General features: G+C 42.8%; 1 protein-coding gene across 1 annotated transcript; it reads left to right on the top strand.

Annotated features, from left to right (window-relative positions):
• Positions 1-63: 63 nt before the first annotated feature.
• On the top strand, positions 64-11,670 carry LOC117960136 (metal transporter CNNM1). Its single transcript, XM_034897804.1, has 10 exons — positions 64-1,618; positions 5,472-5,615; positions 6,716-6,856; positions 6,977-7,146; positions 7,594-7,693; positions 8,557-8,702; positions 9,198-9,441; positions 10,329-10,433; positions 10,837-10,938; positions 11,303-11,670. Exons 1-10 carry the CDS (start codon positions 172-174, stop codon positions 11,380-11,382), a joined length of 2,679 nt encoding a protein of 892 aa, XP_034753695.1. The 5' UTR covers positions 64-171; the 3' UTR covers positions 11,383-11,670.
• The last annotated feature ends 442 nt before the right edge of the window (positions 11,671-12,112 follow it).

Here is a 12,112-nt window from a genome sequence, read left to right as displayed (position 1 = left end):
CTCTCTCTCTCTCTCTCTCTCTCTCTCTCTCTCTCTCTCTCTCTCTCTCTCTCTTTACGTGTGTGTAAATAACCCATCCTGTTCTGATATGGTCACCCAGCTGCTGCTTCATCCATCCTATCCGCAGACCACGTGACCCAGTTCTGCGTGTCCGTCAGTCGTTCATTCAGCATGATGGCTGCGGATGCTGCGGATGCTCTCTGCTGCATCCTGCATCCGCGGCGGCTCTCTCTCCTCTTTCTCACCGTCACCCTCTCCTCTCTGCCGGCCCCGGCAGCAGCACTGCTCGGCGTCCGGCCGGAAGACACCCAAAGCGGAGAGCTGTCCGTGCAAGATGGGATGCTGAGGACGATCGAGGGGACTCGCTTCATGCTGAGGGTTTACTACCCCACATCTCCAGCTGCGGAACTTCCAAACAGGCTGAACGTCAGCGGCAGACCTGATGCCGCATCTGCCGCTCCATGGATCGCGTTCATAGAGGAACCAGGTGAGGACAGCGGGGACACGGAGAGACGGCTCCGGTCAACAGGGAATCCGTGTGAAGAGGAGAATGCCCGGAGTTCAGACATCGAGCTGCTGGGCTCTTTCAGATCCACCTCAAGTCTCAACTCAGTTTTGGTGGAGCTGCTCGCTAAAGACCTGCGCAGAGGCGATGTGGTCAAATACTACTCCATGTGTGCGTTCGATGGAGTGAAATGGGAACATTTCAGCACCAAAGATTTCTGGTTGGCGGTAGTGGAGAGACCTCCAGAGGCAGATGTTTGGCTCCAGGCGGGTGTCTCGGTACTCTTGTTGGGTCTGTCTGCGCTCTGCAGCGGTCTGAACATCAGCATGCTGGCTCTAGACCCTGTGGAGCTGCGGGTCCTGCAGAACAGCGGCACAGAGAAAGAGCAGAAATACGCACGGAAAATAGAGTCTGTGCGTAAACATGGGAACTACATCCTTTGCACCGTGGTGCTGGGCAACGTGCTTACAAATACTTGCTTTGTGGTGTGGATGTGCCAGATTTTAGGAATGACTGCTCTCTCAACTGCCTCGTGCACTTTGGGGATATTCTTCATTGGCGAGATTTTACCTCACTCCCTGGCGTCCAGGCATAGTCTCGCTATCGCCTCCAAGACCCTCTGCGCAACCCGCTTGCTGATGCTGGTGTTTTTCCCCATCGCGTACCCAGTCTCCAAGATTCTGGACATCATGCTGCACCAAGAAATCAGCAACTTTTATACCAGGGAGAAGTTGGTGGCCATGTTGCGCGTCACAGATCCGTACCACGACCTTGTCAAAGAGGAGCTCAACATCATCCAGGGAGCCCTGGAGCTGAGGACCAAGACCGTAGAGGACGTGCTAACCCCGCTTTCAGACTGCTACATGCTGTCATCGGACGCCGTGCTGGACTTCTGCACCATGTCGGATGTGATGCAGAGCGGTTTCACCCGGATCCCGGTCTATGAGAACGAGAGGTCAAACATCGTGGACATCCTGTTTGTCAAAGACTTGGCCTTCGTGGATCCTGACGATTGCACTCCTCTGAAAACAATTACTCAATTTTACAACCACCCCATGCACTGCGTGTTCAGTGACACAAAACTGGATGTGATGCTGGAGGAATTTAAGAGAGGTAACTCTACTTTAAATCATATCAGAGGTCAAGTCTCAGAAGTACTCAGTGTCCTTTGTTGCCTTCTTAACTTATAACTGAGGAAGAAGTCAGTGTTGAGCATGTAATGTTCCATATGTGTTCAGGGAAGGTATAAAGGCTACCTCCTGTCCAATAGAGATAAACGTCTTTTGAAGTGACTTTGTACTTAAAAAACCAAGTTCTCAGTGTAGAAGTCAAATGTATACAAAGGTCCATTGGCTCAGAGTGGGCCAGCCAGTAAAGCCCTTTGATCTCCGAAGCAGTGGGAGCCATATGTGAAATCTGATACAGTGTCACCCAGTAAGTCTGGTTCAGTCATAAGTTATAGGCTACCAAGGACCAGAATGGGGTTATCTTAATAATATATGTGGGAAGTCATTTCCCAAGGACAACAATACTGTGAACTTTATATGACCCCACCAGCCCTGCTTGTTTCCCCATTTTATATGACATGTGTATCGGTTATCAGATCCACACTTTACTATAATGTCAAAAAGGAATTCAGCATTCGCCCTTCCTAGAATGGCAGCAGATGCAATGGATATCATCGCTATCTCTCTGACTCACACATCTTTTGTCTGGTAAGCGTCTTGCTGATAAATGCAAATCACAGTATTACAGCACCCCCTCATACACATGCATCCGTTCCCTGCCGAGCATAAGTGTGTTGCCTCTCCCCAGGGACCCCATTCAGTCATGATGATTAACATCAAATATGACTGAATTGATGCCCTGCAGTGAACAGCTCAAACTGCTTCCCCAATGGTGTCACACGGTAAAATTTAGACATATGAGAGGCTACTGGAATGGCTATTATGTAAGGATTCCATTGGCATTGGCTTATGTTGGGGGGGGGGGGATTAAGATGTAAATCTGTTTCATTGACAAAGACAGCTCAGTAGATGTCAGTCAGAAGCAGCAGTTGTCCCACCAGAATGTGAAAGGGGACACTGTGGTGACTTTGGCAGGGTCATACATTACATTGCCATTTACAGGTCAGGAGGTCTCTCAGCTTTATTTTGTTCAGGATTATAAAAGATAGCTTTGGTCTGTCAAAAATAACGGGCCTCTGTCTGACCCTGTGTGTATCTACATTGTGTTATTTATAGATAAGGTTAGGCACAAAGGTGAAATCAGGCTTGACTTTTAGATTGATTGTGTGCACCCTAATTGTCAGCCCGCTGTGACTTTGAAGCTTCTTTCACTCTGTGGGTCTTTGCCGTACAAACCTGCAGAGCAACCATGAATAATTCAGCTCCAACCTTTCCCCTCCTTCCTTCTTTGCTCTCATGGATTATTGGCTCCTGTTGTTCAGGAAGCCTGGCTGGGAGCTGTGGGGACGTCTCACCGAGAAGGGTAATGGGCTGGGACCTGGTCTGAGCTATGTATTATTAGAGGAAAACATCAACAGTGAAGAAAGAAATGTAAAGGAGGACTGCACACATGCTGTACAGGGGAAAATGCATACAAAAACCTTTTTTACCTTTCAATCAGGAAGCAAGGCTCTTGACTTCATGCGTGTATGCTTTCATGACAGGACAGGATTACAAGCAACACAACATCTGCTGTAAATCTTTCAATTCACTGGGGTAATATATTCCATTTTAGAGAAGAAATTAAGCCTATTTCTTAATTCAAAGTAGCAACACTACATTATAAAAACAAGTAAAATGACTTGATTTTGAATTGCACAAGTATTATCAACAATGTGTACTTGAAGTGTTAAAGTAGGGCTGCAAAGATATCAATGCCAATATTGGGTACGATACTGTGCTCATGTACCACTCATTAAACTGCTCCAATACGACACCGATACCACTTTATGCATTACTGCTTTTCACGCTAGGTAGCGCTACACTTACCAGCCAGTAACTTTAACCAACCTTTGGCTAATAGCTTGCATCTTAAAGCTAAACAGTCTAAAGTGTGGCTTTTACTCAAAAGGTTCCAAACACCGGGAGTCCCGGACCGGGACATGCAACAGTCTGTTGCTAAAAACACAGAGTAGCGTAGGTATTATTAAGTACTCATAATTGTACTATATCGGCAAGTCCATGTAATTCATTGTGCTTGTACTTAAAAAAAGTGATATTGTGCATCACTGCATTAAAATGATCCAGAATGGCCCTTGTCAGTATTATTGTGGTACTCTCATAACTGAAACTGAAATGGAGTGATGTAGGAATATAAAGTAGTACATGTCACTCAAGTGCAATATTAGAGTAAATATTTAGTGACTTTCCACCCCTGCATACACATCTACTAAAGAAACCCTGTAATACACTAAACAATACACAAAATAAATCCAGACTTTGAACACAAGCAAAATCATAGAAGGCCGCCAATATAAGTTGTTGAGTGTGTATGTGTCTCAGACAGAGAGAAAGAAATAGCTGCAGAAATACAAGCAATGCATTATTCCCTTTTGTAGTATTGTATGGCTGTAATGGTTATTCAAAAAGGAGAAAGCAAATATCCACATAATACACAATCATATGCAAACATATTACGCATTGTAATCTAAAACAACACATAGACTAGAGGAGCCTGGCAGACTGGCGGAGCAGAAACAACCGCAAAAGGGGCATCCATGGTAGATGCAGTTTTGCCCCGGGCATCTGTGTCTGCCTGTGTGAGTCTGGTGTGTGTGTGTGTGATTCTGCACGAGTATTATGTAACATATGAATGATGTAATGAAGTGCCAGGGCACATCAGCAGCTGATGGCAAATCTACAAATTTACCTCTGACTCACCTGAGCTCTTCAGACAAGCTGACCTGAGTGCTGAGTACAAACGTGTCACCTCCGCCAATCTCACACAGCCAGAGTTTGATGTTTGGAGACAGCTGCCCATCAGTCAATCAGGATTTTGTTTTGGTCTTGTCGCAGTAGATTAAAACATTTGATCCCCTGGCAGCGATCCTTGAAATCCCATCCCATTTGAGCCACTGATTTTGCTCAAAGTAAAGTCGAAGACTGTTGAATTCTGTGTTCCAGTGACATTGTAAAAATTTGTTAGTTAACTTATTTGACATAAGAGGAACCGTGACAGTGATGGCTATGATGATAAAGCACAAATTTATATTAAATAAATTAAGCATATTCATTAACTAAAATCATTGGTTTGTTAATGTGTTCATGGTCAATTGTTCTTCTCTGCTGGTGATGGCCCAGTGTGGCGGCATGTTTAACTTCTTGTTGTCTACATTTATTTCTTCGGCCTGTTCTTGAGACGTTGTTTTATTTTATCAGGCGGGCTTGTCATGTTCAGCCTAATTGAGCTTACTGAGAGGGAGTGCTGGGTTTGCTCATGGATGGGTAAAGTGTACATGTTTATGTTTTTAACAGAGGTGGTAGCAGCATGGGCAGTTTAGTCAGCACATGCAGGCATCCCCAAACTGCTTACGTAATCACAGTGTTTACGTAAGGGCCAGAGTCTTCCAAACTGTCAAAGTGTCTTAAAACTAAGCCCCCCATTTTCTGTTCATCTGAGTCACACACACACACACACACACAAACACACACTCTCTCTCTTTCTCTCTCTCTCTCTCTCTCTCTCTCTCTCTCTCTCTCTCGGGGAGTCATGACATTGCAATCATCATTGCATTCAAAAGATAGATCTCTTCTTTGTTTGATGCCTCTCAGCTCCAGCTGGTGTGTTAATGCTGATTTTCATCTTGACTGCACAGATCCAGTTGAAGGCTGTTTACTCATGTTATTTTAATTTGTCCAGAGACGTTGCTTCTCAATCCATTGCACGGGACAGTTTTTTAGCATAAACTCTCATTGTGAAAACATTTGAACTCACCCTTTTTTCTTTCTGGCGAACACAGGTAAGTCCCATCTGGCTGTGGTGCAGAGGGTGAACAGCGAAGGTGAGGGAGACCCCTTCTATGAAGTGATGGGCATCGTCACCCTGGAGGATGTCATAGAAGAGATCATCAAGTCTGAGATTGTGGATGAGACAGACCTGTATAGTATGTATGATGCTTAAACACTCTGATTCTAAAGCTCAGACTTTTCAAAGTCACTGTTGCATTAGCTGTGAATCAATTTAATTATATTTCCAGTTCCCACTCTGAATAGATTTTCATTCAGTTTGTCACAGCAGCTAACAGAGATTTTCCAGCTCTGTGGTCCACAACTTCACCGTGAAATGCTCAAATCAACAACAAATGCAAAACAAACTAATATTTATATTAGCATTTTAGCATTAAAAGTACATTGGAATTTCCTTTCCAAAAAATTTCCTCTCCTGCTTTCTCATTAAACTATTGATCCCATGTTCTTTCCCCTGTTGCTCCCAGCTCCTCGCTGATGCATAATTTAATGTGAATAAATGGCCCAGTCTCAGAGATAATACCATAATCCACTCATCTTTTATTGGCTGGAAAGGCTTTCCACAGAGAGAGGAAGTCAAATGTCAAACTCCCTTCATTTAATATCTAATCTGGTCTGTGCTTTCATTTCACTCACTGAATTTTACTATTTACAACGCCACAATTGGGAAAATAACCTATCAGCCATGAACATTACATTTTGAAGTGTGCTTCAAATTTAAGTACATGCAGTGTGTGAAGCAGTCATTGGCGCACTTGCGTGGGTGTTCATAAACTTGTGTTTTGTGTGTGTCCGCATATGCATAATTATGTTCATATACAGCACAGGGGAGCTAATCTCTCCAGACTTCGCACTTCAGGCATTTATAGCACCATCTGTTCCCGCTGTAGCTACGGTTTATGAAAGGGGATATAATGTGTTCAATGCTCCTCACATCTGAAGAGAATAAGTTAATTTATCAATCAGAGGTGGGTAATCTCAAGCTATCTACAGCTGTAGATAAACTCACTAATACATGTGTAGTGTCTGTTAGCAACCAGCATCAGTGGCTCCTTAAAGTAGCTTCTAATTCCTATTTAGCGCCAACAAGAATACTGTATTTATCTAGTGAGGCAAACCAAATCAGTGAAAGAGGTACACCGTTCCCTCCTTCAGCTATTATCTGAGAATATATGAAATGTGAAATCCGACTTCATACCTTGCACTTATACAATTTGCAATCTGTATGTGTTTGTAGCCGATAACCGGACCAAAAGGCGAGTATCCCACCACGAGAGGAAACAGCAGGATTTTTCAATCTTTAAGCTGGCAGAAAATGAGCTGAAGGTGAAGATCTCGCCCCAGTTGCTGCTTGCAACACACCGCTTCTTGGCAACAGGTAGCATCGTTTGTGTGTTCATGTACTTTGTGCATTAGTATTTGTAGGTGTAGGTGTTCTTTCTTTGACTCCTGTTTTGGTGTGTTCTTGTGTGTGTGTTTGTGTGCATCTATCTTGTAGAGGTAGAGCCCTTTAGGCCATGTCACCTGTCAGAGAAGATCTTGCTGCGTCTCATCAAACATCCCAGCGTTGTGCAGGAACTCAAGTTTAACCCCAAGAACAAACACGCTCCTCAACACTACCTCTTCCAGAGAAACAAACCTGTGGACTACTTTATCCTCATTCTGCAGGTAAATCATAAACTCCACTGCTGCTTTTTAAGCCAGATAAGAATAATAATAATAATAATAATAATAATAATAATAAGCTGTCTAATCAGCATCTTGATTTGCCACACCTTTAAAGTGAATGGATTTTCTCGACAAAGGAGAAGTGCTCACTAGCACAGATTTAGACTGATTTGTGAACAATATTTGAGAGAAATAGGCATTTTGTGCATGTAGAAAAAGTCTTAGATCTTTGATTTCAGCTTGTGAAAAATGGGGGCAAAAACAATGTGTTGCATTTATAATTTTGGTCAGTGTATAACACTTCTGTGCTTTATGTTTTCATATTTTCAGTGTTTTTCTCCATATGTCTTCTATTGGAGGCTCTATTAGATGCGTGGTCAATTGATTGTGTATGTCACACCATGAGCTCAGAGCTAATGCATGTAAATGCCTGTGTTGACGTTGCAGGGACGGGTGGAGGTAGAGGTAGGAAAGGAGGCTCTCCTCTTTGAAAATGGAGCATTTTCCTATTATGGCATGCCAGCACTCATCCCGCCTCTGCCCATTGGTAAGTAAGTGCACACATGAGGCAATATAGATCGACATCACAGTGAGGGTGACGATGATGACAACAGGGACAGTTCAGGAATATTAATCAATAAACTAATGCAGTGCTGGTGGTGGACGTGTTTTTGCTGTCTAAATGCCGCTCAGTGTCTGTATAGCATCAGCCTGCAAGAGCAGCATCAGCCGTGGGAAGTAAGTAATTAAAAGAAGTGATTTCAGAGAATTTCCCAGTGGAAGGCTATGACCTGCAAAGGATTAGGCCTGAATGAAATCCAGCTAAGACTGCAGAGCAAGCAGAAATCTTGCTCTCTCTCACTCTCTGTTATTTGCGATGGTTGTTTGCTTGTTTGGAATGTGTGATGTGAGCTTAAAGCAATTTGGAAGACCCTTTTAAATATTTGAAAATCCTTCATAGGAAATTATAGAATCCAGAATTTTGTCTTACGCAGCTGCAGAATTAGCACATCTCAAAAGTGCTATTTGAGATGTGAGGTTTTATGACTTATTTTTTTACTTGTTCTCTCTTTGGCCAACAGCATTTCTTGTCACTCAGCTAGGCAGTGCACAACTTTAAACCGTGCAGAATATATTCTCACACACACACACACACACACAAGCAAAGTGCATGCAACCATAGTCAGACTAAAGTCCAGCAAGTACAAATTAATTATTAGTAGTAAAAATGTGGTGAACATGAAAACTGCAAAAAATATAATAAATAAATACAATTAAAGTATTTTGAATGTTGAATATACAGTATATTGATAGATTTGGGAGTTTTAATTGTTTTAGTCTTTTCTGAGTTTTTAACCCAATAGCAATGATGTGTGTATGAAATGTTTTTCCCTTTTTTGTTCTGTTCAGGTCCGAGGTATAGTTCTCGGGGCAGTGGTCTGAACCAATCAGATTCATTACTGAGTGGAGGCAGTGTGGGCCAGCTCACTACAGGAGGAGGGGTCTACTTGCCAGACTACTCAGTCCGACAGCTTACAGACCTGCAGATAATTAAGGTTACAAACATAAAACACTTAAAACACAACACAGAAACTATAAAAAAAAAATCTCAATGAATTGTACAATTTCCAGCACAGTAAAGCTAAAATAAATTGGGAGCACAAGTAAGAAACTGCACACTTTAAAACTCCCTCCATTTAATCTTCTAAATTCCTTCCTCTGCTGCAGCGTTTGCCTTTGATATGTCCTAATCCCTGATTCTGACTGAAAACAGACATCCTGTCTCGCATTCTCCTCTCCATACACCCTCTTTCCTTTAATCACTGGGGATAATTGAGGTCTATTTCAACCATGAATATTTGAGCCTTATATCAGGAATTTTCCCTCTCGCTTCACCTCTCCTTCCCCTTTCTTCAATACAGTCCATGTTTCCTCCTCTCCACATGCACTGAGTTAGATGTAGATAGGTAGGTAGGTAGTGGTAGGTAGATAAAGGCAGCCATACATACCTTCACACACAGATCTAATACTTGCTTTCTGTGTCCCAACAGATCACCAGAAACCACTACCAGAATGCTCTAATGGCCACCAGGATGGACAGCTCCCCCCAGACACCAGACCCGGTGGACCCTGATGCTAAAGGGCGGCCTGCAGTCCCAGAGGCCCGCTCACACAGCATCGCCCTCCCCCTCACACACACACACACTCGACTGGGGCTGGCACGCCTTGCACATCTCCATCCCCACGGTGGCCTTCGCAACACCTCCCAGCTCAATGAAAGAAACCGTATTGTTCGTAAGTTAGTTTGGACCTCCCATGTCCTTTAGATGTCCACATCTTTGTCTTACCTCGCATCACCATCTCTCCTCCCTTCCCTCTCAAATACATTTTATTTTGAACATTTCCCTTGCTCACTAGCAGGATTCTGCTTTTGGACTCACTGGTAGTCTCTACAGATAAGAGCAATGCCAAAGATCGGAAATGTAAATGACGAACTAGCTCCATAAGGCTCACTATGAAGTTTATGATTCATAAGAGTGGTAGATACTGCTTTTGAAAAGGAAGAAAGAGGAGATTCAAAGGATCAAACACAATGTGTGGAGTGCTTTGTGGGATAAGGGCTAGAAAGCTGCCTGACAGGAGCAATACATGATTAATTTAATCTGATACTCGGATTGGTCAGGGCAGTCAACCGGAAAGTTTTTTTTTTGTCTATAATATCAGTAAATAATGAATCATATGGAAAAAAACAACAATCTGTACTGGTTTCAAGGCTTAAAGGATTTCATACATACCATCTGTCTTATGCTATGTGCAATACGCCACCCAGTTTGTGTGTGTTTGTCTCATTAAAAAAGAAATCACTGGACAGATGGTTCTGTTGGTTATCAATAAAACAGTATAATCCAGTGATGTACCACCAGGTTTTATGTTAAATCACAACTCCAAAAGTTTCACAGGTAAACTCTTCTCCTCTGGTTGTAGCTCATCTTTAGCTGGAATTTAAACCTCAAACTTTTAACTGACCATCATATTTAACTTCTTACTGGACCCTAAAAAAAACCCTGACTGATTAAAAGCCAGTTCTCTACCTCCCTCTACAGGCTGAGATACAACCAGCTGCTGTTTGTGGTTACTTGCCATGTGGACTAAGTCTGATTGTTCTAATTCTCTCTTCACAGGCAGTAAATCTGATGGGCAGAGGAGTCCAAATGATACCGTGTTCCTCCGCATGGATGATATTCCCTACATCCACGAGGACCGGCCGGAAAATTATGAAGACAACGGTGAGCATTGCTACATGCATCTGTGTCAGGCTGTCTAATTAAATTACATCAAAGAAATAGGAAACAATGTTGCTGTGTAACACGTTACTGAGTCACTGAGTTTATGACTCTTCTCTATTTTTTCTACTGTCACACTTAATTTTAGCATGTAATATATTTAGTTTGGTTTCATTACAAAACACAACGTTTCCCCCCAGGGGATATGGTTGGGGTTTCCTTCTTCCAATCCCTTTTTGCTCACTCCCACTTTTCCTAATGATGCTTTTAAAGTAACTGATTTTATCTTGTAGGCTGTATACAGAACATATGACTGTAGGTCTGGGGGGTCATTTCGCTCCATCTACTCCATCTGCCTTCATTTCTACTGTCTCTACTCTCTCGTCTCTTACATGTTCTCTTTCAGACGTGCCTGCAGAGTCTCACCCCTCCACTTCTCCTCTCATCAGCTCTCTGTCTCTGTCCAGTTCGGAGGAGAACATTGGGAAGAAGCTATTGCGTAAATTGAGTGAGTAAACCATTTGTTGCAACAGCACACACAAACTGTCAGACATGCCCAAACTTCTTTGTCAGACGTAGCAGTGTCAGTTGTATCTTAGCAACAGTTTGTGTCCTTCGCCGCAACCTACTCCTTTTCAGCAGAGCAGATTCTCCAGATGCAACTGTTGGCTCAGATGTGATGAACTCTTTTACTTTAAATTTACACGTTTGATGCAGTTGCCGGGTTGCTTAGGGCTTCTGACGTTATTTCACTTAATGGCAAGTGTGAGGTACTTTAAAAACAATCACAGCAAAGCAAGATAAAACTGATGCAGCTACAGTTCAAGGCAGGTGTTTTAGGCAGTAATGACCTGCATCTCTCCTGTTTTTAGGTAACAAGAGGAGGAAAAAGTCTCGGGATGGAGAGAAGAGTCTGGAGGAAGCTTCAGAGGAACAAACAATGACGAGCTAGAGCAGTGACACTGAGGAAGAGGGATGAAGCTTCCTCTCATTCACTGGTTTTCTTTACTAAACAACCAATCCCTTCATAGACTCCGTCCATGCTCTGACACAACTCTCACAGGAGACTGAGCCATCTCATCTTGTGATGTAGCCACCAGTTGCACTCAGGTCCCAACTGGCAAGATCTGTCCCCCATCTGCCTGACTTCACACCCTTAAAGTGATTTCTGACTATAAGCAGTACAGATCTGAAAAAGAAATATTGGACAAATCTAAACAACATATTGGATTTATCCAGCCTTACACTGAATGGAGGTTTTTATCATGTTTTATAGTAAATGTATCAATGAAAATCTTGTCAGGTTACCTTTTGTTGGTAGCTTTATCCATAACTTTAACATTGATCTCATTTAAGCCATCTGGACTCTACAAGATCTCTCAATCTGGAGCCCAACAAGGTTCTTAAGTAACATATGAGCCAGCACTGACCTTTTATTTGATCAAACAATCAATACAACAGTTTGAATTATTTATTTTTATGAGACAGTTCCCATATACTGGAGATGTTGTTTGCACAGGGAACTGTCCTAATGTTGCCATAAGGGGGCCACCTACTGCCAACAGAAAAGAAGCCACGAGACAATAGCACAATTTTTACGCCAGATTAAATGAACACAATTTTTAAAAAGCCATACATGAATTCTCAGCTTACTGACCTCTTGGCAAATTTAGCAGGGTATG

Source organism: Etheostoma cragini, chromosome 17 (genome assembly GCF_013103735.1).
Source record: "Etheostoma cragini isolate CJK2018 chromosome 17, CSU_Ecrag_1.0, whole genome shotgun sequence".
NCBI lineage: Eukaryota > Metazoa > Chordata > Actinopteri > Perciformes > Percidae > Etheostoma > Etheostoma cragini.
The sequence above is the reverse complement of the archived record's forward strand: the minus strand, read 5'-3'. Positions and strand labels throughout refer to the sequence as shown.